This window comes from Phacochoerus africanus, chromosome 15, assembly GCF_016906955.1.
Source record: "Phacochoerus africanus isolate WHEZ1 chromosome 15, ROS_Pafr_v1, whole genome shotgun sequence".
In the NCBI taxonomy this organism is placed as follows: domain Eukaryota; kingdom Metazoa; phylum Chordata; class Mammalia; order Artiodactyla; family Suidae; genus Phacochoerus; species Phacochoerus africanus.
Window position 1 is genome coordinate 13,094,741 of NC_062558.1, and position 27,985 is coordinate 13,122,725.

The 27,985-nt window shown below is 38.8% G+C and overlaps 1 protein-coding gene across 1 annotated transcript in view; it reads right to left on the reverse strand.

The window, feature by feature from the left end:
* Positions 1-27,985, reverse strand: part of KIF13B (kinesin family member 13B) — a 201,580-nt gene that overhangs the window by 124,528 nt on the left and 49,067 nt on the right. Inside the window, exons 3-7 of the mRNA XM_047762410.1 lie at positions 13,074-13,086; positions 7,894-7,954; positions 6,385-6,477; positions 5,099-5,279; positions 1,748-1,835 (exon numbers count right to left, since the gene is read on the reverse strand). Coding sequence (XP_047618366.1) covers positions 1,748-1,835; positions 5,099-5,279; positions 6,385-6,477; positions 7,894-7,954; positions 13,074-13,086 — 436 coding nt within the window. The remainder of the gene's footprint in view (positions 1-1,747; positions 1,836-5,098; positions 5,280-6,384; positions 6,478-7,893; positions 7,955-13,073; positions 13,087-27,985) is intronic.

Genomic DNA, 27,985 nt, shown 5'->3' on the forward strand with positions numbered 1-27,985 from the left:
AGCTCACGGCCACGCCGGATCATTAACCCACTGAGCAAGGGCAGGGACCAAACCCGCAACCTCATGGTTCCTAGTCGGATTCGTTAACCACTGCGCCACGACGGGAACTCCCAAATCCATTTTTGATCCATTAAATCTTAGAATTCTGATATGTTACGTAAAAACTTTTTTCCTATTTAGCCTGCTTCTATTCATTGGTTCTGAATTACCTAAACATTCCTTGGTCTTTAATCTGTTACCTGTGCATAAATTCTTTATTGAGCCTTTTAATTTTTTAACAAAATGTCTTTTAATTCTTTCCAATCTCTCTGAACTTTCAAAAAAACCTCTCCACTGTTGCATAAAAAAGCTCCAAAATAATCATTATTAAAATAACAATACCTAAAATGATATGATAACCTGGAGTTTTCTAAGACTTTTCTTTCACATGCATTATCTCTTCTGACCTCCTCCAGGAAGCCTTCCTGGGTACCACTCTCCTTGGACACCTACATATCCACTTAAGTTAGATACGCCTCCTCCAAACTACCACAAATCCTGAACATGCACCTCTCACTACACTTAAAAGCATGTTGTTTTATGGAGTTTCTGTTGTGGCTCAGAGACAATGAACCTGACTAATATCTATGAGGATGTGGGTTTGATCCCTGGCTTTGCTCAGTGGGTTAAGAATCCAGCATTGCCATTAGCTGTGGTGTAGGTGCCAGATGTAGCTTGGATCCTGCATTGCTGTGGCTGTGGTTGGCAGGTGCAGCTCTGATTCAACCCCTAGCCTGGGAACTTCCATATACCACAAGTGTGGCCCTAAAAAGCAAAAAAAAAAAAAAAAAAAAAGCCTATTGTTTTATAATACTTTTATAACATCTGTAAACATCCTGAGGGAATGGACCATCTCATTCATTTTTTTTTTTCTTTACCACTTAGCAAGCACAATGTCTGGGGTATGATAGGTGTTCAATAAATGTTTACTAAATGAAGTAACTAATGTTTACTGAACAAAGTGTCATTGCTCAAATGATAGAATTTGATTAATAAAAAAGGAACTAAAGAAGCTACCTCAAAAGATAAAGACAACCAAACAATTTCCATTCTAAAAATGAGGACAAAGACGCTTGGTGAGACAGAGTAAATGATCCACAGTCATATAGGAGTTGTATGAGAGGACTGTCACCAGATAACATTCCCTGACTCATAATTCACTGCATATTACATCACAACTCACCCCACCCCCTTTCCCCAGAGAGGAAAGTCTAAAGGATTCACACTAAGCAGAACTGTGAAGTCTGAAAACAAAGAGAAGTAATAACTAAAGCCAATGAGTGACTGTCTCAAATCAGAAAAAGGCTTTAAATTCCAACTATTCAACTCATATATTTTATTTCATTAAATCAACAAAATCATAAGCAGTATCATTATTTTATACACTATTGGGGAACTAAAAAATGTTGCCATTTATCATTTTAAGATATAACTGTAAGGAATATGACAATTTTAGAGCCCATAAAGTATGGGAAAAATGTGTCTCACAAGAGATGAATAGGTACGCCTTGCAATTATGTAAACCTTCTCTCAAAATTAAACTGACCTAATAGCCATAGATAGCTTCTTAATAAAGCTTTCTACAAACAGTGACTTGTTTAAGTGATGCCATCATAAATTTTTTTAATTTCAAAAAAAGCTCACAAATTCAACAACCAAAAATTTCACTACAGTGAATTTCAATAGTTTACATAAAAGATGCTGTTACCTTGTAGCTTGTGACAGCCAGTTTAGAAAGTCCATCGACATAGGGTCCCAACACACTGTGCTCTCTGACTTTTAACGTTTGACGGCTTCTGCTCATTAAAAACAAAAGAAACGGTTTTTAAACAGTAACCTGTTTTTAAAAGAACTCAACAACTAAAAACAGATTCTGAATTCAACAAAGATCCCAAATAAATAAAACTAACAGACTTGACCCCAGAAGAATTTAAACCAAAATTTAAAATCTTGACTGGTAAGAAAAACTTCACAACATGGTAAAATATCACACCACTGAAAAGGGTAACCGTGGGATGTCTACCACCACAAAGAATGCAGAGTCGAAGAAATACAAACAGTCTACTTGTCAGATCACAGAATGTGGTACAAAGAGCAGAAACTCAATAAAGGTTCAACTGTGCAAAGAGGAAAACTACAGACCAATCTCAGTCATGAATAAAGATAAACAAAAATGGACAGACAAAAATAAAGACAACAGACTAAATCTAACGGTAATTCAGAAACCTAACATCAGGCTGTCCCAGGGCCGCTAGGTTGTTTTAACACTGAAGAAAAGATTTATGCCCTTTACCACAGTGACAGACTAAAGAAGAAGAAAAAAAAAAAACATGATCATTTCAAAAAAAAATTAAAATGAATGAAAAAAATTCAATAAATAAGTACTCATTCATGATTAAAAATAAATAAACCTCTTACAAACAAGGAACTAATAAAACTAGTAAAGGGCACTTGCCAAAAACCTAGAAGCATGTAGTGTATTTAATGATCTCAACCAAAAAACTACTAAGAATATTGTTGATGACTGATTCTATCTCAAAAAAGCTCTTCAAAAATATAAACATTACAGGAGTTCCCATTGTGGCTCAGTGGTAATGATCCTGACTAGTATCCATGAGGACGCAGATTCAATCCCTGGCCTCAATCAGTGGGTCAAGGATCCAGCATTGCTGTGAGCTGTGGTGCAGGTTGCAGACACGGCTTGGATCTGGCGTGCCATGGTTGTGGTATAAGTCAGCAGCTATAGCTCCAATATGGCCCCTAACCTGGGAACTTCCATATGCCATAGGTGTGGCCCTAAAAAGACAAAAATAAAAAATAACAAAAAAATAAACATAACAATTCTAAAAAGAGAATATTTATCGATGGTGAGATTACAAGTCATTCTTGCTTTATGCAACATGTTATCTTCTAATGATTTAGAATCTTACAGCACCCTAGGATCAACCACTGAAAACTTTACTTACTACTATAAAACTGTATATGAAGTAGGTAAGTAATATTCAACTTAGTTCTGATCTCTGGATATATTCTACTCTTTTTGCCTTCTGTTTTTCCCTTTATCTTACAGTTAGTGTATACTGCACTATCTCTTAAGTAAAACATAATTACATTACTACATATAGTAGATGGTGAACTAATAAAATAGCTAGGTTTTCCCAAATACTCTTTCACTGAAAAGGGATCACCTTCAGAATTTTTAATCCATTCACTTCGGCTCTTCAGAAACACTATAAAATCCTCAAACTTTCATGGAGGAGACAACGACAGCTTAAGTTTATTGAGCACTTAGACTGCTCCAGTAAATGGCCTAAGACCTCTGATGTATCATCCTGGTATACCTCACAAGAGCCCTCTGAGATATTATGGAATGTTAGCATCCTCTCTGTTTTTAAATGAGGTCTAGAAACCATAAGGAACTTGCTTACTGGGTAACAAGTAGAAGACTTGGATCCACAACTACTAAACTATACATAAGACAAACAAAAAATTACTAAAGACTATTCGCAAATTGTAGATAGTAAAGTTCAAGCTATTCACACAAGCACCATGGAATACAAAACGTGAGAATGAAGTCAGCTAAGAATTTCCGGCAAGAGTAGGCCTGGAATCTCAAAGAAAGCGATGCTTAGTGAGGTGAACTAAGGTGAACATACAAGAAAAAGTATTCAAGGCAGAGCCAGAGAAAGTACCACGCACAGCACAATATTTAGCAAGATGTGGGTACCAAGGCCACATCCTTCCTACCTCTGGCCTCCTGTTCAGCCACAATGGACAGTTGGGGCACTTTCCAAACAACTGGTGTCTCTATACCTCCATGCCTTGGCACAGGCTGTTCTCTCTGCCTGAATCACCTAACTTCCCAGAGGACAACCTCCTACTCTGCAACAAATTCATCAAGCACCCTCTGCGGAATCTTCCCTTTTCTGGGCAAAGACAGTCATTCCCTCTTCTCTCTCACCTATTTTGTAGAAGACTCCTTCATAACTTAAAAGCATTACTGCATTGATTCATAACTATTTCTTTCCAAAACTCCCACTCTGTCCACACTTCTTCCATGATGGCATGGTGCCTGGCATAGTGACCACTTGATAAACATTAAGTAAAGTTGTGTATAGAAACACTAAACGCCAATCCAATCTCATACTGGCAGGCCTGCAGATCATTATCTTTGCTAAAGAGAACAGATGCTGGTGAGGAGTTAAGAAGGTTCATTTTTCCATTTTTCCCTTGATTGAATGTCATTGTCACTTACTGACTCTAAGACCATTTTTATTTGGTCATCTTCATCACCCAAACATAACCACATGTTCCGTCACTGCCCTCAGCTCTTTCTATAAGCCTCAGCTCATGTGACTCTTTGACTTTCCAACTACTGTTCTTATACCGTAAGCCATAGGCTGTGGTTATTATCTGTTTCCTTCTCTCTATTGTTGCACTTCCTTAAAATCTGAACTCAGAACTCTGTGCAATGCACAAATTTCCTCAGATCACTCTTCCTCATTAGCTTCAGTTATGACTGCAGCATGAGGACAGCATTTTCGAAGGCTTTCTAATATCTTTGAGTTACTTCTCTTTCAAAATCTGTGCCATAAAATGGGACTCCGTTTCCCCTCTGAGAATCATTAAAGTTAACTGTTTTGTAGTCCAGATTTCATTATTTCTCATTATGCTTATCTTTTACTTCATAGCCTGCAAACTGATGAGTTCCATTTAAAACTTTTTGGTTTAAAACAAACAAAACACCCTGCTTAATTAAGGATGCCAGTGATCCTGATCCTAAGTAACTTAACTATCAGGACATAATTTTTGTGGCTTTGGATATTATCTGAGAGAGGCAGTATGACCCAAACACCTGCTGTTCAACCATGCTTCCTGCTCCATCTCAGGCCAGAACCAGCTGCAAGAAGCCATTTAATGTAACTAAAAACCAATCTCAAAGACAATAACTAGATAAATAACTCTACTAAAGTTCAACAGAAAACATTTCACTTTAACCAATTTATCAAGTCTGTTTTAGTCCACAGTACCACAGCATTAAAGTCTCAAAGTCATTTACCCTTTGGGATCAAGAAGGTCTCTAACTTTTTCATTATAAATTTCCATATAGGACACTTCTACTTTAAAACTCTGCTCTTCATTTTCCTCTTTCTGGGTTCGTTCAAAAAGTCCACTGCAAAGTCTTGGGATTAATCCAGGTTGGTCAGCTGTGCCCATCATGGTGTAAGATTTTCCAGATCCTAAAAAAATGGAAATCATGGTTATTACTGTCTCCCTGAGAAGTTTAAATATATAACCCTCTTTCCATTGCTCATAATAAAACCCTGGCACTTAACAAAATGCCCCAAATAAGGAATATACCAAATATAATGATGACGCTAGGAAGTACAGAAGCTTTCCTATTGCACATACAAAAGTCAAAAGCACACATCTTTTAGGGAGAAAACAAAAACCCTCTTTGACCTTTACACTTTAAAAAATTAACTAAAATGACTGAAAAATTGTGAGGTCTGAATAGTTTTCTAAAATTGAGCTGGAAAGATCCATATGATGAACACTCTGTGCCTGCTCCCAACCACTAATCACAGCACCAAAAAACATATGCTATCCCTACAGGCCCCAGAGCAAATTAACTTACTACCACTACCCTTTGGCAACAGTGTAGAAATCAGAGTCATCTTTTACTGCAAAATTATTTTCTCCAATATACCAAAAGTACATATTCATTACAGAAAATTTAGAACACACAGGGAAAACAGAAAAGAAAAAATTAAATCACTCATCATCCTAACTTAGGTACAATTCTTTCTCCTTTTTGTGATTTTATAAACATACTTTTAATCACACAAATTGCTGCTTTTGTCATTTAACAATTTATACTACCGTAATACCTAAAACTAACACACCCCTTTTAAGGTACAAGGCCTTTTCTAAGAGTGGGATACATGTTCACTCACTGTGACAACCATACAGAAGGTCTATAATTATCAGTGTCTCTAGAGGTGTAAGGTTCACAGCTGCCCAGGGGCAGGGGCTGGGCTGGAGATGAGCTGAATGGGCTCAGAGTCTACACTTAAAACCACTACACATACTGTTTCTTGAAAGTATCAAGCATTTTCCCACAAAGAACAGTTTTCACCTGGACAGGGTATATGATATACATACCCTTATAAAAGTGACCCACTTCACTTTAAACAGATTTCTTTCCTGTTGACCCCAGAGGTACACAAGTCAAAATACTCCTTATCAGTCATAGCTGGTAAGATGCTAGCAATAGGTATTCCCTTTGGTATTTTCCTTGTTAGGATCCTTAACGCTTAAAGAAACATATTATTTAACAATTACCAGTCTGTCCATAGGCAAAAATACATGCATTGTAGCCCTCAAAAGCATTCTGAAGGATATTCTCCCCAAGGCACTTGAAAACATCTTCTTGACCTGAAAGACAGAAAAAGGGTTCTTTCAGCCAAACTACATGTGATTTAAAAAAAAAAAAAAAAACCCTCAAAAAAGCACTTTTTTCAGCTTATTTATCTACCAAACAAGATAGATAAATCTTGACAAAAAGATTAACCTTGACAAAAGCTTCCAAAGGCTTAGGTCTTTCAAGTCATTTCTAGTTAGCACATGACAGAAAATGAACAAGTTCCTGATAATATGAACCTGAATTAATAAACACTAGCCCAAAAAAGACTAATGAACTGAAAATTTTATAAACAATGATTATAAGTATCTGAAATGTATACTTGGGACCTAGGTGGCCCTAATTTCAACTATAAATTACCTAAATTCAACTCAGCCAATGCTTTATTTAGTGCAAGTTCAAAATAATAATATTTAATTACAGGGTCTACAATATCTACCAGTTAGGAGAGAGAGGAAGGTCTGGGACATTTCTTCTAACTTTCAATTACAGATACAGCTAGTAGGGTCAAATTCCCCTCCAGAGGCTAATTTAAATATGTTAATAATCAAATATGACCTTTACAAGTTGTTCAACCTCTTTGAGTCATGAATATAATATGAAAGAACTGGATGCTGCTATGTTTGTTATATTTTGAATGCTATAAATAGCATTCCATTATGCCTCACTTCCTAGTGAATTTACCAGATTAGTTCACCATCACCACACTTCCCATACTGAAGCGATCCTTAAAAGTCATCACTGGACTGGCTAGCCCCAGTTAACCTTAACTTTTTCAAATGGCTATAGTACTATTTCTCATGAGAAAAGCCAATACCATCTGACACTCAATATTGAAGAGATTGCTTAAAAAGAGGTGTTGTAAGAAGTTAGGGATAAAGGAGGTAAAAGACTGTCACTAGCTTCCTAAACCTGTAGTGAAAAGAGTCATGAGACAGTCGTCATTGAAGAGAATAAAAGAATAGAATTCCAGAGCAAATGGAGAGAGAAGATGGCACTCCTCTCCATTAAAGAGAGAAAAGGAACACTGAAAGCCTGATTTATTCAAAATCAGGAGAGAGGGCTTGGATTAAACTCAAGGTTTCCTTTCCTCCTTAGCCAGCGTTCTTCTTTCATTACAAACAAGCTGCCTCTCCAGACCACATCACAGATATTGGAGGGAATCCATGTGGCTGCTGCGTGCTGTGGCCCCATGTAAGGCCCAGGGATGCATGTGAGCAAGACAACCTCAACTGTGTGCATATCATCTTATACCAACAGCAGTACACCAGGGATCCCCCATTTCCCAATCAACGTAAAAACTCTAATAGCAAAGACTGGAGGAAGTTCTCTATGCAGTTTCTAAAATTACACAAAATAATACTATTATAGAAAAAATATTAAAACACCTTTCTGTATTATTAGTAGTTAATAAGATGCTGTACACTTACTTGCGTATTTTTCTCTGACTGATTCATCCATGGACCAGAAACAATGATCATATGCAAACACCTGTTGAAAAGTAAAAATAATAATGTCTGTATTAAGAACAAAATCTTAACATACTTGTAATTTTATAGCAATGTCATAACACTGATAACATTGTTCATAATGGTGAAATGAAAACAACTTACTGTCTTACAAGGGATGTTAGTTATTTATGGTGCAGTCTTACAATAGATAAGTAAGCACCCCAGAAATGATATAGGTATTTCACATGGAAAACTCTTCACAATGTTAAGCGAAAGAAGAGGAGGTTACACAAAGCAATATGTATAATATGATGGCTATTAAACACACGGTTACGTAGATAAAGTTTATTAGTGCCTAAGATTAGTAACATCTGTTTTCTTCTTTCTCCTTTTAGATATTCTCTATATTTTTTTCTCATCAGATAAAGACAAAGATTTTTTTAAGTAAAATGTAAAGATGATTACTACAGCATGCTGGAAAAGCAGTTTCTTTAAGTAAATTATAACATACACATGGTCAATACTGTAAAGCTTCAAGAGCACAGGAGACTGATGAGAAAATATCAATACATTAATGTAAAAGTTATGAAAGTCTGAACCATGATTCCCTACTTGTTCAAAAATCTATACATAAAAAGTAGGAAGACAAAGTTCCCATCCTAGTTCAGTGGAAATGAATCTAATATTCATGAGGGTGCAGGTTCGATCTCTGGCCTTGCTCAGTAGGTTAAGGATCCAGCGTTGCTGTGAGCTGTGGTGTAGGTAGCAGGCATGGCTTAGATCTGGCATTGCTGTGGCTATGGCGTAGGCCGGTGGCTACAGCTCTGATTTGACTCCTGGCCCGGGAATTTTCACATGCTGCAGGTACGGCCCTAAAAAGACACACACACCCAAAAAAGTAGGAAGACTATGCAATAGAAATATTGGAAATATTGGCAGTACCTAGTGCTACGCAGTGGAATACCATAAATTATTTGTTTTGATTTTTTATGTTCACTACTTTCTAAAATATACTGTTTTCTTTTACAATCCTTTAAAAGTCTTTTTTACTATGATATTTTAAATTTTTTGGATTTCATGTTTTATAATTCAGTCTCTTTAAGGATTTTAAGTGTAATTGTTTTTAAATTCATTTCGGTTGGCACTTTGGAAGTTTGCTGCGTCCCTTCCTCATGACAGTTTTCCTCCTGCACCGTCTATGTTAGTTGGCAAGCATATCTGAATTGGGAGTTTGTATTTTATGGTTTATGTGATTGCTTGTTTTTTTCCTCTCCCTTTGGCCACTTTTACATGACTAGTTACGTCGCCCCTTCCAAGTAATGAGGCCCAGATTTGGATCTCTTCAAAGCCCAATGTCTCTACTCCCTCCTATTTACAAAGAAATTAGCTCAATCTTGGTGGCCAAAAAACTTTTTTAAGGCTTCTTTCGCGAAGCTTAGAGCCTCACTCAAGTCAGTTTTCATATTGTGAGCTTCTCTGAACCTCAACCATACATCAGGGCCTCCCTGGTTTTCAAGAGCTAAACTTCCAATCACCTCTGAAAATCTGTGTCGGATTTCAAGACCCAGTAAATATTCTGCTTCAGCCCCAGCCTGCTGCTAGTCCTTGAAGCTACATAAGTTGTTTCTGAGGATAAGAACATGATTTTAAGATTTGACAATATTTTATCTGTCCCTGCCATGAGTTTGCAGTTGGCAAAAGAATGTTTCTGTGTGAACTCACAAGGCTATCTGGACTAGAGGTCTAAGAGTTAAAAATTTTTTAAAGGAAATTAGATTAGGATGGTAAAGTAAATATGCATGGCAATAGCTCCCTCCCCTCTGAAATTAACTCAAAATGACAGAAGGAATGAGCCCAAAGGGTAAAGAACGGAGTTCCTGTGTGACTCAGCAGGTGAAGGATCCAGCATTGTCACTGAAGTGGTCTGGGTCGCTGCTGTGGCACAGGTTCAGTCTCTGGCCCAGGAACTTTTACATGCCACGGGCATAGCTAAAAGAAGGGGGGGTGCAAAGAATGAGGAGAGGAGAGCAAGTTTTTGAAAGCAAGATCTGCTTGCTTATACTTAAACCAGATATTGAGAATCCGGGAAAACAGTTGCAATGAAACTGATGGAGGTGGGGGGTGAAGTGGACAGCACAGGCCACATCACTGCAGAAGGAGACACTGCAAAGCTAAGGGCAGTTCAGGGAGTGCACCAGGGAAACAGCTGGCTGCAACCAACAGGTTGGCAGGTTAGAAATACCTTTAGAGCAAGGAAGCATCAGAACACCCACACCTTTGCGCACAACAGTGGCACAAGGCATTTGTTCCCTGGGATGGGCAGGGATGGGGGAGCCACGCCAAAAAGGCATGCAGAAGCCCAAGCGCCAACAACGCCTACGACGAAGTGGGAGCCCTGGTGCCCAGAAGCTCTCACCCAGCCTCAGCACACAGTCCTACATTACTAATCCTCAATGCTTTTCCAAAGCTAAACATGCATTTACCAACAGTGGTGGCTCACTGTGTTAGCATTTCTCTAACATAGGGAGAGGAGGAAAAGAAGGAAGATGGAAGGTGGTCCTAAAGAGCTATGGATCAGAACTTCCGGGAGGGCATACTCTTCAAACTACACTTGTCTGCAGGGTGAGATTAAATAAAATGTGAAGCTCAAATTAACTTTCTTCTGTTCTAGCTTTCAACTCTCTACTCTTACCTTTTGATTCTGCTCTTACAACATTAGGTAACAACCCTCCCGGTTCTTTGCTTTGTAAGCTTTGCTTGCATTTCAATATCCACGTGCACTTCTCAGAGATCAGGCAGGAAATGGCACTCCTGTCCCTAAGCCTACAGTGTTTTTTGGGGTTTTTTCTTTTCTTCCTTTTTTAAATTTAGGGCTTTCCTTAACAATTCTCATCTCCATTTCAGTAGAGAGGCTATCATTAAAGTAACCCTAACAACAAACTCCTGGAAGTGGAGAAGAGACTTGTGGTTGTCAAAGGGGAGAGGGAGGGAGCGGGAACTGGGAGTTTGGGGATAGTAGATGCAAACCATTGCACTTGGAGTGTTTAAGCAAAGAGGTCCTGCTGGATAGCACAGGGAACTATATCCAATCACTTGGGACAGAACATGATGGAAGATAATATGAGAAAAAGAATATATACAATATGTATAACTGGGTCACTTTGTTGTACAGCAGAAATTGACAGACCAATGTAAATCAACTATAACAAAAATAAAAAATAAAGTAACCTGTACAACAGCTGAGGCCCTGTGGTACAAAGACGTTAAGAACCTGAACCCAGGCGTCTGTTCACCATCAGGCCCTGGGTGAACTCCCTTCCCCAGTTACAGGGAGGAGCCACGGCCTGGCACAAAGCTGGGAACTGGGAAGTCTTAGTTCTTATTTACTAACAACACCTAATGGTCGTCTTTAAGTTTCAGCCATTTCGTAAATTTTTATTGTATGTATCTTCCAGCCACAGATTTCCTAAAGCAGACAAGCCCTTTTCTTTCTAAGTAAACATATTCTCTTTTAAAATTTAAAAAAAAATTTTTTAATTGAATTAAAATTTAAAAAAACTCAAAAAAATTGTTTTTGAGTAACAGAGAAGAAACATACATTCATTATAATGAGTCATAACACATAAATATAAAGTAAAAAATAAAGGTCTCCCATTCACCAAGCATATTTCTCCCTAGAGAGAATCACCATGTTAATAATGTGGCACAGTCCTTCCATATTTTTTACATCAACATTTTCCCTAAACATTAAGATACAGATGAATTAAATTAAACATGGGTAGTTTTTAAATAGTCAGGTAATATTTCCTCACATCCTTCTGTTACCTCCAGCCTCTGCTCCATCAAAAAGTTAAAAAAAAAAAAAAAAAACAGAAATAATCCAACATCTTTCCACAGAAAAGATGAGAGAAAAATTAATTTTACATAAAGAGGGAGTTCCCGTCATGGCTCAGAGGAAACAAATCTGATTAGTATCCATGAGGATGCGGGTTCAATTCCTGGCCTTGCTCAGTGGGTTGAGGATCTGGAGTTGCTGTGAGCCGTGGTGTAGATCACACATGCAGCTAAGATCTGGCATTGCTCTGGCTATGGTGTAGGCTGGTGGCCACAGCTCCAATTTGATCCCTAGCCTGGGAACCTCCATATGCCACAGGTGTGGTCCTAAAAAGACAAAAAAATAAAAATACATATATAAAGAAGTCAGTGCCAAGTTAAACTGTTTTTTAATCATTCAGAGTTTTGTTTGTTTCTTTGTTTGTTTGTTTGTTTTTTACTTCTTAGGGATGCACCAGCGGCATATGGAAGTTCCCAGGCTAGGGGCTGAATCAAACTGCAGCTGAGGTCTACACCACAGCCATAGCAATGCCAGATTCGAACCACATCTGCAACCTACACCACAGCTCAGAGCAATGTCAGAGAGATCCTTAACCCATTGAGCAAGGCCAGGGATCGAACCCACATCCTCATGGATACTAGTCGAGTTCCCACTGAGCCACAACGGGAACTCCCAAGTCTATACATATTTTGGCAACAATAATAGAGAATGGAATTACAGTTCAACCACAGATTCTAAGACACAGAATGAAGATAACAATCTAAATTTCCTAGAATTTCCAGAGAACGATCAATTCAAAAATTCAGTCCTTGTGTCTACTTTGGCACAACCTACTTTCCTTAAGAGATACAGGAAGTGACCTACCCCACTGCAGTTTCTTTAGAATCTGGGCTCAAATCTAAGATGAAAGTGCACTCTCTTGAGGAAGCTGGGGGCAGGTTTCAATTGGCCTGAGAATGTGTCCCCTGCTGTCCCAGGGGCGACATGGATGAGTTTGCCCAGTACAGTTCTGACCGTGGTTGGAATGACCAGTTTTGAGCAATTCATGGCAAACAGCAGAGCACAAAAGGAATCTGTGTTGCAGTTGCCAGGAGACTGGCCAGAATTGGTCAAAGTACAAATACAGCTTTTCCATAAACCTCCAATCTGTCTTATGCCAATAAACGGCTTTGGATTTGTGAAGAGGCTAACAGTCTGCATCTTTTTTTTTTTTTATGTAAAAGTAACAGACAAAATATTTTTATTTCTGAGAAGAAAATTACCAGTACTTCAAAAATATGCACATAAGATCTTTACAAGCATTACATAATAAACTAAATCTTACCTTTGGCTGGCTTCTGAGTTCCCCAAAGAGATGTCACCATTGACATGAAACAAAAGGGAAAGGGTTAAATTTTTTTTTTTTTTTAGTTAGATGCATTTTAAAGGATAAAATGAAAATAAACATCATATAAATCTTTATTAAGAATACAAAATATAACTTTGAAATGAAACATCAATTTGAAATAAAGGATAAATTAATACCTATTAACTAGTAGGACAGAGTGCTCATTACAGAAGACTAACTTGTATCTCTTAAGGAAAAGTAAGATTATCTGAGCACTGGATAATTTTTAAAGTCCTAACATTTCTGCCTCCTACATGTTACTTATCCCTGAAGACAACTTATAAATATTAAAAAAACTCTACTTTTTTAGCATCTGATTTTACCTCAGGTAGTCCTTTTTGCTTTGATAAAGCAGCAGCTTACTCTCTATCTATATAGGAACTTCTACAAAAAATTCTAAGAAAAAAATGGTTAAATTAAAGGAACAACTAATTTTTGCAGTGAGTGACTACTTACTGAATTACTCACTACTCATTCCTCTCTTCTGACCCAGGTGCCTTCAACCTCCCTCTCTCTGAAAATGCCACTGGCTTCTATCGCCTCAGGGTGCAGGAATATAACTCAATCCAGCATAATTTTGAGATAGTTTTAAATTTAGAGAGAAGTTGTAAGAAAAGCACAAAGAACTCCCTTCACCCAAATTCACCAATTATTAATGTTACCACAGCTGCTATATCATTCTCTCCGAGTCCTCACCCCTCTTACACACACACAGTTTTTTCCTTGACCGTCTGAGGGTAAGTTACAGACATGCCCCCACATCCCTAAATCTTTCAGTATATAACTTCTAAAAACAATGATGTTCACTTAACAACCACAGAGATAATGCTCTTTCTCAGAGGATCAAAATGCCAAGTCAAACCTGAAATGTGAAAGGAAACTGTACCTGGAAATGCTTCCTTTCAACTGTCTGTGTATCTTGTGCCTCTGTCTCATTAAATTTTCTTCTAAATTTAATACTTAGTTGTATCAAAATGATTTCAGATAAGAACACTAAAATGCCAAGGAAAATTAACAAATGAGTGATACCTGTCTTAACAGATTTTGGAGTAACAGCCAATGTGGCTAACATATAAAGGAAAATAATTTCTCTAGAATGAGAGATAGGGGAAAACTTCCCAACAAAAAGATCTGGGAAATACAAGTAGAGGTAACTGACATATGCTATCATCTTTTTGTGGGTCTTCATAAGCAAAGCAGATGCTCATAAATTGCATAATGCTTAGTTGCAAACCTAGATGGAGATAAGAACAGAGCCAGCATATGTGAAATGCACACATTAGACCAGGTACACTGCATGCTCCTTCATTTAATTTTCACGATAACTTTGAAAGATGCTATTATTATTATAGTTTTTACAGATGAGAAACTTAAGGCTCAGAAGAGCTAAATGACCTAAGATACAACAATAATCTGTGATGGATCTAGGATGCAAAAGTAGGTCTTCCGACTCCCAAGTCCCTGTTTTCTTCCTCTCCCACAATGGTCAAAACAGCCTCGTCAAGTTTCTCTGAGACTTAAGAATCTATGAGTCATACATTAACAACTGCTCCTGGTAAAAGAAACATTTCCCAATGTATTAATTTCCTCCATTCTATTACCCAGTAAAATCTAACCACCTGGTGCTTACGCCAATGTAAGTTCACTTGTTTGATACATTTAAAAAAACTCCAGACTGTATTTTCTGAGAGAAAAAGAAGATATTTAGCATGATATTTCAATTTTAAGTAAAATACATTCATACAAAAATCAGCTCTTCTTAAAAGATAACCAACAAATATGAAATTCAGTAATATATGATACATAGAAGAAGAATCCACAGGACTAACCTGAATCCAGAACATGATAATAAAAACAGAAACATCCCAGTAAATTAATTACAGGGCTAAATTTCCAGCTAGGGATTCTGGTGGCTACAACAGCAATGCTCAAATAACCTACAGAGCCATTGGAAACCCAAGGATGTAATTACAGCTCTGTGCAAAAATAAATAAGCAAATTAATTAAACAAAGCTTTTCAAAGTGTAGTTGCAATCCAATACAGCAATGCCTCACTATTCCAAAATTCCTTATTTAGAAACCTCAGCTATCCAGATCACAGTAGAGATTTAAAAAGCAAAGACAACCAGCCTCTGACCAATCAAAAGAGACATCATAAAGTAGAAGCATGAGAGTCTGATTTTATGCTGTTGTTGTTGTAACTTCATTTTGAACTTTTGCACTTAAAAAAGTTCCAAAAATAGTACAAAGAACTCCTTGTGTATCCTTCAGCCAGCTTCTCCAATTGTTAACATCTTATTATAACCACAGTTAGGATGATCAAAACCAAGAAATTAATCATCATTAATCATCAACACAAGGTTTATGAAATAATCTACAGCCAATCTTATACAAATTTCTTGCTAACTGCCTTAGTGGTGTCCTTTTTCCAGTCTAAGATCACACTATGCATGCAGTTGCCATGCCTCCTCCAATTAGGGATGATTGTCTCTCACGACCCTGATACCTGAAGTGTACGGGGCAATTATTTTGTAGACTGTCCCTCAATTTGGCTTTGTCCAATGCTTCCTCATGACTCAATTCAGGTTACGCATTTGGCAAGCACCACAGAAGTAACGTACTTTTCTAAGTGCATCAATACCAGAGGGTATGTCACTATGGTGAACAGTATGGAGTTTCCTTAAAAAATTAAAAATTGAGTTGATTTTTTTTTTTTTTTTTTGGTCTTTGCCATTTCTTGGGCCTCTCCCACGGCATATGGAGGTTTCCAGGCTAGGGGTCGAATCGGAGCTGTAGCCACCGGCCTATGCCACAGCCACAGCAACGCGGGATCCAAGCCGTGTCTGCGACCTACACCACAGCTCATGGCAACGCCAGAACCTTAACCCACTGAGCAAGGCCAGGGATCGAACCCGCAACCTCATGGTTCCTAGTCGGATTCGTTAACCACTGCGCCACCACAGGAACTCCCAAAAATTAAAAATTGAGTTGATTTTTAATTGATCCAGCAATCCCACTTCTGGACATAAATCTGAAAAAGACAAAAACTAATTTGAAAAGACACATGCACTCCCATTTCACTGCAGCACTATTTACAATAGCAAAGACATGGAAGAAACATCAACATCCATTGACAGATGAAGAAATAAAGAAGATGTGGTACATATATACAACAAAGTATTATTCAGCCATAAAAAGAATTAAAATAATGTCATTTGCAGCAACATGGACAGACCTAGAGATTATCACAATAAGTGAAGCAAGTCAGAAGGAGAAAAATATATGTTATCATTTATATGTAGAATCTTTAAAAATGATACAAAGGAACTTATTTACAAAACAGAAATAGACCGACACATATAGAAAACAAACTTAACAGTTATCAAAGGGGAAGAAGTGATAAATTGAGAACTTGGGACTGACATATACACACTACCATATACAAAATAAACAACAAAGACCTACTGCAGAGCACAGAGAACTACATTCAAATATCTTTTTTGGGGGGGGGGGAGGAGGCTTTTTGCCTTTTCTAGGGCTGTCCCTGTGGCATGTGGAGATTCCCAGGCTAGGAGTCTAATCGGAGCTGTAGCCACCAGCCTACGCCAGAGCCACAGCAACACGGGATCCAAGCCGTGTCTGCAACCTACACCACAGCTCATGGCAATGTCGGGTCCTCAACCTACTGAGCAAGGCCAGGGATCGAACCTGCAACCTTCACAGTTCCAAGTCGGATTTGTTAACCACTGAGCCATGACGGGAACTCCTACATTCAAAAATCTTGTAATAATAACCAATAATGAAAAGAATATGTAAAACTGAATCACTCTGCTATATATCTGAAATATTATAAACTATACTTCAATTTAAAAAACAATACCACAGAATTCCCCATCGTGGCTCAGTGGTTAATGAATCCGACTAGGAACCATGAGGTTGCAGGTTCAATTCCTGGCCTTGCTCAGTGGGTTGAGGACCCGGCGTTGCCATGAGCTGTGGTGTAGGTCGCAGACTCAGCTCGGATCCTGCGTTGCTGTGGCTCTGGCGTAGGCCGGCGGCTACAGCTCCGATTAGACCCCTAGCCTGGGAAACTCCAAATGCCTCGGGAGCAGGAGCGGCCCAAGAAGTGGCAAAAAGACAAAAAAAATAAATAAATTTTTAAAAATTTTACAGAAAATAAAAATAAAAAAACAATACCAGAAGGCACATGATGACGTCCAGCTCTCACTATTGCTGATGGTAACTCTGATCACTGGTTATGGTTGTTATCTACCAGGTATCTCCACTCTAACATTACCAGTTTTCCCTCTGCACATTTTTTTGGGGCTTTGGGGAGAATGGTGGATTTTAAGACCATGTAAACATCCTTTCTGACTGTTTCCACCCATGAATTTTAGCATCCATTGATGAGTCCTGCTCACAACAATTACTGTTCCCCCAGAGGTGACTGTCTAGTCACTGAGATGTTAACAACCATGTGTATCAACAGGGGCAGATGTGTTTTTAGGCAGAGGATAGTGGCTTAGGAAACAACAAATGATTTGACTGCATATTTTGGATAGAACTGTTATCTATGAATAAACTACTCCCTCCTTTTTATTTATTTATTTATTTTTTTTTTGGTCTTTTTGCCATTTCTTGGGCCGCTCCCGCGGCATATGGAGGTTCCCAGGCTAGGGGTCGAATTGGAGCTGCAGCCACCAGCCTACGCCAGAGCCACAGCAACGCTGGATCCGAGCCGCGTCTGCAACCTACACCACAGCTCACGGCAACGCCGGATGGTTAACCCACTGAGCAAGGGCAGGGACCGAACCCGCAACCTCATGGTTCCTAGTCGGATTTGTTAACCACTGCGCCACGACGGGAACTCCTCCCTCCTTTTTATTGACCTGGCTTAGGGGCCTGTGCTCATCTCTCATTTAAATAATAAGTTGCGCCATAAAGTTAAGTCGATTTATCCTAATCTTTAGAATGCCACAATAAGAAGAAATTTAGTGATGATTTTATATAAATTAGTAGTCTTAAGAGATTTTTATTAATACTTCTGAACATGACAAAAAATAAAGTCAATATTGGGCCCAAAATAAATCACAAAATATTGTGTATGTGTAAAAAAAAAAAAAAAAGCAATGCCACAAAGATGAATTATAAATCAATTTCTACTGTCAACTACCAAAGTCAAACATATCCAAATAGCTCTTTTAATTCTGAAGATTTAAATTTCTGAGACTTTCACGAATTAGAAATATCTGGAATCTCTGTATGAACAGATCCCGCTCCAACAATGCTTTATAACGGACGTGTTACATCACAATGAGTTTATTCTAATATGGCCATACTATATAATGGTATTGTTTCCTTTCTGGACTTAAGCTGGCAGTACCAGAAACCAAGCAATAATCTGTGTGATGATCATTATTTTTCCTTTGTCACCCCTCCCCCAACGTACTTTTCCACATAGGGACTAAAGCTGACCTGCCTAAAAATTTAGATCCTGACTAGACTCACAAAGGAAGATTATCAATCTTTGCTTATCTAGCTAACTTTAAGAAGCACAAATATCACTAAAAGTCCTGGTCACTGTTTTCTCAACATTTGGAATACTCCATTCAATTCTGCAGAATAAATTTTAAAAGCATCATTGGTAAAGTAGAGCATTTTGGAGAATAGCATTCCAGATGTAGAGAGGTTTAAAAATGCTAACACTGGAGTTCCCGTCGTGGTGCAATGGTTAATGAATCCGACTAGGAACCATGACGTTGTGGGTTCGGTCCCTGCCCTTGCTCAGTGGGTTAACGATCCGGCGTTGCCGTGAGCTGTGGTGTAGGTCGCAGACACGGGTGACTCGGATCCCACGTTGCTGCGGCTCTGGCGTAGGCTGGCAGCTACAGCTCCGATTTGACCCCTAGCCTGGGAACCTCCATATGCCGCGGGAGCGGCCCAAGAAATGGCAAAAAGACCAAAATAAAATAAAATAAAATAAAAATGCTAACACTGAAGGAATAAATCGAAGAAGTAGAAATATGCAGCCTGGACCGGGGAAGACTAAATAAGAAGAACTGGAGCCATCTCCAGTAGGCCATCTACTCAATAAAGTTAAAAGGCAGATCTCTTTAATAATTACCACTGCATTAAGAAACAGCCAGCTCCCCATCAGTGGAGCATCTGAAGAGAGAATAAGAAAACATCTGATGAGGATGTTGCAGGAGGAATGAGAAGTCACACTGGGTTACTCCTATCACTTTTTATTTAGAATAAGAAAACAAACATTAAGCCCTCAACAAGTTATATGTTAATACTTCTATCAAAGACACATGCAGACCAATGGTACATCAGAGGTAACCCAAGCTCCAGTTCAAGCATCACCTCCCACACCACACACTCTCCCACACTTTCCTCTCCAGCGAGCTAGTGTCCCACCCACATTCCACATACCTACACTCAGATAATGCCGCTCCCTCTCACATCCTACTCATGTGGGAAAGGTTCAGGCGATTTCTCTCTCCCTCAAGAATCCTTCCACAAGAACCCTAACCAAAAGTGAGTTTCCCTTCCCCAATCCCTGTAATCAGAACTCTCTCTACTGCTCATGTATTACTCAACACTGTCACATGACATAAACTTTTTAATATATATGGGTCATTTCTTCAACGACTATAAGCTTCTGAAGGACAGAATGTATCTTTCAGCATTTATCAATGTCCAACATGAGGCTTCTTGCTTATTAAGTTCTCTAAGTGACCTAGCCTCTCCCTCCATCTCAACCACATCCTGAACCACACCTTCCTTTCACCAGCGTTGGCCTTTTTCTAATTGGTTCGGGTACACAGTTTTGAGGTCTCAAGCCTTTTTTTTTTTTTTTTTTAATCTTTTTAGGGCCAAACCTGCAGCATATGGAGGTTCCCAGGCTAGGGGTCAAATCAGAGCTGCAGCCATTGACCTACACCACAGCCACAGCAACACAGGATCTAAGCCACGTCTTGCGACCTACTCCACAGCTCATGGCATCTCAGGGCTTCAATACACAATTTTCTTTCTGCCCTGAAATCCTGAGACTAACTACTGTTCACTTGTCATTTCTCAGCTTATTTATTATTTCCCTACATGTACCTTTTTTTTTTCCTTTTGTCTTTTTAGGGCCACACCCATGGCATATGGAGGTTCCCAAGTAGGGGTCCAGTTGGAGCTACAGCTGCCGGCTGAGCTGTGTCAGCGACCTACACAACAGCTCTTGGCAATGCCAGATCCTTAACCTACTGAGCGAAGCTAGGGCTCGAACTTGCAACCTCTTGGTTCCTAGTCAGATTAGTTTCTGCCGTGCCACGACAGGAACTCCTACATGTACCTTTCTTAAACATCCAGTCTAAATTAGGTCACTTACGTTATTCTCAATCACAGTACTCCTGATAGAATAAAAACATTTCCACCACCATCTGCTCTCTAAAATCATCCCCAAAACAATAAATACAAATTCCATCTTCAATGAAACTAGGAGATAATTATATGAAACATATTATAAATGATGACAAAAAATGCACCCAAAGAATGCAAGAAAAGGTCATAAATGAGTAGTGCTAAAATATCCCAGAGGGTGAGGGAGAAGGGGCCTAAAAAGTGGAACAACATTCAGGTCAACTACCTCTGATACATAGTCCTTAGGTGAAACTACTTTAAATCAAGAGAAATGACAATCTGACATTGCTCTTCTATTAAAATCTTCCACCTGCACAAACTGCAATTACTTGAAAACAGAAGGACCCCCAAAGAACACAGCCACCGAACCATAACCAGCATATTTCACTACCACAAAACTTTAGAAACACAAAATCCCTGGTTTGTAAATTCTATAAATTCAAACTGCCATATATTTAGATAGCCTCACTCAAAGACTACACTATTAACTCAATCATTTGCAAATCACTTTGTCGTCTCATCTGTCGAACATACAAAGTCTATTTTAATTCAGGTGTGCCCATAAAAAGAAATATATAGTGATTCATTTGTGGAGTTTTCTTGTTTGTTTGTTTTGTTTTTCTCCCTTTTTGGCCACACCCACAGCATATGGAAGTTCCTGGGCCAGGGATCCAACCTGAGCAGCAGCTGCTACCTATACCACAGCTGCAGCAATGTCAAATCCTTAACCCACTACACCAGGCTGAGGATTGAACCCACACCTCTGCAGAGACAATGCCAGATCCTTAACCCACTGTGCCAGAGTGGGAACTCCTGTGGGTTTTTTTAATAAAATATATTTCACATGCTATGTTAACAGAGTAACACACATTCATTTTAATAATTACATGTTAAAATAACTTTAAGGATAGAGAGTAGGATAGACTATTGAAATACTCTTAGACTCCAAGCAAAGAAAACTCTTTAAATTTTCACTTCTTCCAGTATTTGTGGCTATCTCTGGTTTTAAATTTTGTGAATCTATATTTATCCAGTTTTCCTGAATGGATTACTATAATTAGATTTCTCTGGAAAAGGTTTTTTTTTACTGAGTATGAAAATTAATTAACTCTCTAGCCCCTCACCCTTTCTAGATCCAGATTCATATTTATGTCTCCAAACCAGAGGTCACACACTCAAGGTCCACAGGCCCAACATAGCTCACAGCTGTACTCTGTTTAATCCTCACAGTATTCACCAAGAGCAGAAAATCAGAAGATTTCACATTAGGATTTTCTTGAAAATTCAGAAGATCTGGAAGCACTAGACCTAACTTGCGACACACATACCGTGGCTAGATCTGAACTACTGCTCCCCTCCTCATGGCTCTGCAGGTAGGCGGGCAGCTAAGTTTTAAATTCCTGCTATTAAGTAGGCAGAATAGGGTTTTCTTCATGCTCCAAAAAAAAAAAAAAAAAAAAAACACAGCCTCACAAATTCACAACAATAAAGAGAATGTTTCCATATCTAACCCCAAGTACCTAAAAACAGTGCCAGCACAATCCCAACAGGACTATACTAGAGTCTCCCTACCCTAGTCAATACACAGTCCCGTTTAGTACGGCAACACAGAATCCTGGCTACCCAAATCCTGAAAAGGAATCCTAAACTCAATGTCACTTGGAGCAGAAATGTCATTAACATCAATAGCTATGAAACAGAATTAAAGCTAAAGCCCTTGTCTTCACTATAAGCAGTGGCAGGTCTATAATTCAGATTTAAATGGAAAGGCTTGGGGCTTCAAAGGGACAAAGCAAACATAAAATGCCTGGTGCACAGACAGTGCTGCATGCTCAAGAATGTTAGATATGGTCATTACCATGGTTTTGATTCACGACACAATGTTAACGCGGAGGTGAAGTCAGCTAGCAAGTTGAGAAAACTAAAGTTTCTAGCTCACTACTGTAATTATTCCCCAAACTCATGGCTCAGGAAAGATTTCCTTAAGTGGAAACTCAATTTCCAAGCATTCCCCAGGTAAATACTAATTACAAGGGTATAAACTGATTAGTTTACTAACTGAAGATTGCTGCATTTATCCCTTTCCTGAGATACGGTTTTCAGCTTAGAAATGCCTCTCAAATCCATCCCCTTTCCTTCTCACATTTACTCTTTCATTCAACAGCACTTACTGAGTAAATGTAATGTAAGGTTATGGACCAGAGGAGTTTGGCTCATCTGTTTCCCTCCAACAGTCTCACTTACTGTTGGAGGGAGACTTACTAGAAGCCATCAGCTGTTGTTTGAAGAAATGAAAAGAAGAGAAATGTCAGTTTAGAAAAGCATAGCATTGTAGGGTCATTTATCGTAGGAGCCAAGAGCCCTGGGTTCAACATTTACTAAGAGACTGCAGAATAAGGACAACAAGACACAAGTCCTTGCTCTCAAGGAGCTGACAATCTAGAGGTGAGATATTTAAACCATTAGAAAAATCTTATACTTGCTGTTCATTGTGAAAGAGATTCTAAACCATTAACTTCCACTGGTGGGGGGCAGTAGTCAGAGAAGTTAAGATCTATTTTAGAAAGCTCTATATAAAAATCAGTTGAAATCAGAAAGGTTCAACCTTTTTTGGTGTTTCATGAGCTCACTCCCCAGTACCACAAACACTGACTCATTCAGCCTATCACCTCCTCTGATACTATAAAAATGGTTCCATTTAAACACATTTGCATACATACTAAGGTATGGGGAAGATCAGTCAAAAATTCTCATGAACAAAATATTGTATAATAGAGGAATTCCCATCATGGCTCGGCAGAAACAAATCTGACTAGCATCCATGAGGAAGCAGGTTTGATCTCTGGCCTCTCTCAGTGGGTTAAGGATCCCGCATTGCCTCAAGCTGTTGTATAGACTGCAGATGCGGCTCGGACCTGGCATTGCTGTGGCTGTGGTGTAGGCCAGCAGCTGCAGCTCTGGTTCAACCCCTAGCCTGGGAACTTCCATATGACATTGGTGCAGCCTTAAAAAAAAATACAAAAAAATACAAAAAAAAATATGTAACAGAAATAAAATGATGGAATTGTTAAACATGCATGAAAGAAAATAAGTGAGCTCTTTGTTCCATGGATGAATATCAATGGGTCTGTGAGTTTCTGATTTTTTTTTTCCAGGCAAAGGAGCTATGGCTTTCAGACCCCAAAAAGTTTAAGAAACGGTGCTGTGGAGACATTTCCCTAAGCACTACGGAGCTTCATGTCCTAGCCCAGTGTTTGACATGAGAACACTGAAAACAAATGGACAATGGCCAGGCCATATATGACACCAGAGGATTCCTCACGCAGATGTGGAGAGGCTGCCCCAGTGGGATATAATATAACTTGCAAGACAGCTTATATTGTTTCTGTTCCCTTATGGCTAATTAACAGGATGTGGCACAAGCTTTGGACAGATACCCAGATGGTGAGCCTCACGTCCACACTGTATACTAACTAGTAGGGCTGTAAAGAATCCAGGATTAGTACTTAAAGGTTCACGGGTCCACCCTGGGAGAGCCAAGAAGCAGTGAGATCAGTAGTCAGACTACAGTGAATCAGGGATGGATGAGCAGTGTAATTAAGACATGCATAACACACATTTGAAAGTTGCTAAAGATCTTAAAAGTTTTCATCACATGAAAAAAGTTTATAACTATGTGTGGTGTTGGATGTAGTTTTAATTAGACTTGTGATGATCAATTTTCAATACATACAAATATAAAGTTATTATGTTGTACACCTGAAACTAATCTAATGTTATATGTCAACTATATCTCAATTAAAACAAGAGGATAATGTCTTCTGAGAGATGAAATCTAAAAATAAAAACTCACAGAATTATCATTATATTTTTTTTTTAACTGTCAGAAGAATTCCAAATACCTTTCAAGGACAAAAAGCCAGTCCCATCAAGCCAGCCCCTCACACAGAGTGCTACATGGGTAAGAGTTTCTTGCAGGCGACACGGGCACGAGAGTTTGTTCCAGACCTTTTCAGGTGAGGTGACACCCAAACATACCCAATACCACTTCCTTCTGACCTCACTGCTCAAAATAATGACCTCCAGACAACATCTTCCCTCTCCCCAAATTTACAGACTCCATTTTATGCAGTTTGATGAAAACAAAGTGTGTGGGAGGTAATATTTTTGTCAAACTATTGAGAACTGTTCAAGAGACATTTGGTCTTAAGATACTTATTAAAATGCTTTCCTGAGACTTTTTCTTACCATGGCAATCCAAAATAAAATGATGTTGAGTGACCTTTTTCCTTGTCTTTTCCCTTTAACTTCTTGCTAAATTTATTTAACCCCATTTTGAATGGGGAATACAAAAAAAAAGAATTTTTCAGGAAGTTTTCATTGACATATGAGGTTCAAGCAGAGTACAAATATTTCACAACAACAATATTAATTTTCACTTGCCCTCCAGCAAATTATATGCTAAACTCTGCTGGAGGAAGAGCTGTACCAGATAAAGTCAGACTACATGGAAGAGCTGTACTAGGAAAAGCTGTACCAGGAAGAGTCAGACTACATGGCCAGGTACATAGCGTACAACTGCAGACCAAAGGCACCTGGCTCAGAGGCACAGTGGAGGAGCTAAAGCACAGCCCCTGCTACAATGGCCAAACACTAAAGGTTCACAGTAAAGGAAGGGGTTCAAGGATAAAAGTGTCATTCAGCTTCTCACCAGGCTGTGGCAGCTCAGAGAGATGCCTGTTTCTAATTGGTCTGGTGAGAGGGGCCACTTCTGCCAATGTGCACAAAAGCATCATTTGCTTTATGTATATAAAAAGTACACTGACTTTCAATTATTCTTTGCTATAGGATCAGCAAAAAAATGTTTCTCCTCAATATTCAACAGGTAGTTAATAATTAGCCCAAAACTCTAGTCATGACAGAATAACTGGTTCTAACTCTCATGCCATAAATAAGAAAATTGTACAAAAGATATGAAGCAAATGTTTTCAGACAATGGATAACAGGCAGTGTGGGAGTGTATCTCAGAGAGAAGGAAAACAAGGGAGGTGGTGCCTTACAATTGCCCTGCTTCCCACCTAGAGATACTCAGTCCATGAAGAGGAAACCCAAGCCAGAACATGGTAGCCAAAGACCAGAGGTCTGAGAAGCTGAGGTAGCAGGAATTTGCTGGCCGGAGAGAAGGAGGACATTCAGAGGAGGAACTCCAGGAATCTGCATGGATTTCCCTTCAGTCTTTGATTGATGCTCAGCTGAACACACAGAAGGTGAGGCTCTAAGAAGCCATTAAAAACTACAGAAAGAACTACTATTGGAGAAGTAGCTGGATACATGGAATCATTTCCAGAGCTCACTCGGGCTCAGAGACATGAGGGAAGGACAACCAGCCGCAGTTGGAAAGATCTCCTTGAACACTAGCAGGCATCTAGTACAGAACCCAGAAAAGGGTACAATTTAGGAGGGCTAAACTCACTTTAGAATAAAAGCTATTCTGGCCCCAACATAACACGGCTTAAAAACAAACCAAGATCCAGCCAATCCATGAGTAAACTGCTCACAAGGAGTTTCCAATGTCTCACACTTAGGAAAGCTGGGGCAATGCCTCATTCAATTTGGACTATTCTAACTCAGAATCATGTAGATACAAACCTAGCATAGAGTTATTTTTATGGAGTAACAACTGAGCACCAAGCACTATATTAAGTACTTTATATTCATCATATCTAACAAAAACGAGGATAACTTTTTTTTTTTTTTTGCTTTTTAGGGCAGCACCCATGGCATATGGAGGTTCCCAGACTAGCAGTCGAATTGGAGCTGTAGCTGCCAGCCTACACCACAGCTCACGGCAACACCAGATCCTTAACCCATTGAGCAAGGCCAAGGATCGAACCCGCAACTTCATGATTACTAGTTGGATTTGTTTCTGCTGCGCCACAATAGGAACTCCGAGATATCCTCATTTTACACCTGAGTTACTTAGCATTCAGAAATGAGCACAGCTAGTGGAGGTAGAATTAAGATTCCAATTGGGTGTCTGCCTGATTCAAAGCCTACATTCAAGCTGCTGGGAGCAAAGGCAAGGTACTCAGACAGCCACTTCCCCATTTCCAGCTCCTGGTGAACATCACTAATGAATCACAAATTTTGTTCTTCACTAAGAGAAACCATAATATCTATGGCACCACAGGAGGGAATGGGCTAAGAAAAATCATAAAATATTAAAATGAGGGTAAATGTGTCAGAAAACAAAGCAATTAGAAATAAGATTTTTGGAAATTACTTAGAATGCTTTACAAAAATAAATGTCAGGAGATGAGTAAATCTGAATTTGAATTTTTAATCAATTTTAATTACATTATTGATATTAATCTCTTCTCCCCCAAACTAACTTGGATTTACATGCTACAAGACCCAAATGTTCTATCACTTTTCTACTAAAAGTAAAACCTAAAATTTGAAGGAAATAAAGACCCCTATTCCTCAATGCATGATTATGGCAACGCTTTTCTTCTTTTTTTTTCTAGGCAGGATTCCCAAAAGAAATGTTTTATGTCACTCAAAATAAACCAAGCTTCCATCACTTCCATGTTTGTAAGTAATCTTAAAAGGCAAAGGAATAATAAAGAAGTCAAAATAACAAAAGCCTTGGTCATTTGTGGAAAAAGAAAAGAATGAAGATATAGAAAGAGGAAAAAGGATTAAGAATTAAATTGAGGCCACTGGCAGGAAGTAGCAACGTTTTACAGTCTAAGAACAAAGCTACAGAGATAGACATTTTGAGGAACCCAAAATGCCTGGACCAGCAAAAGCCAGAAATCCCCATATTAGACAAAAAGTATTTTTTAAACACATGCATCTGCACAGTCACCCCAGTTTCTTTATCCTTTATGTGATGTAACCAACTGGTTAACTGAAGGAAAAAACTGGCTAACCGGCTGCTGAAGGAAGATTGGGAAGAGGTATTAACTACTAAATATAAATAAATCACAAAGTGAGAGTTCAGTTAAACCTTGGCATTTTCTCAAGAAATTTTCTCATTATCTTTAAAACATGCAATAATTTTAAAGATAAAAATAACCTAACATATTCCAAATATCTGTTCACATAGTTTTAAAGTTTTATTGGCAGACCATAAAATGATCCATGCTAGATGAACAATTCAATGCCGTTTAGGAAATGTAGAGTTGTGCACCCCCCACCACAATCTACTTTGAAAACACTATCAACACACCCAAGAGTTCCCTCATGCCTGACTGCACTCAGTCCCAGGTCCTTCTTCCCCCAGCCACAGGCAACCACTGATCTGCTTTCTGCCCTTCTTCTTTCAGGAACATTTCACATAAATGGAATTATATAACATGTGGTCTTGGGTATCTGGTGATTCTCACTCAGGCATGCTGAGGTTCGTCCATGTTGTAGCATGTTATCAGTTC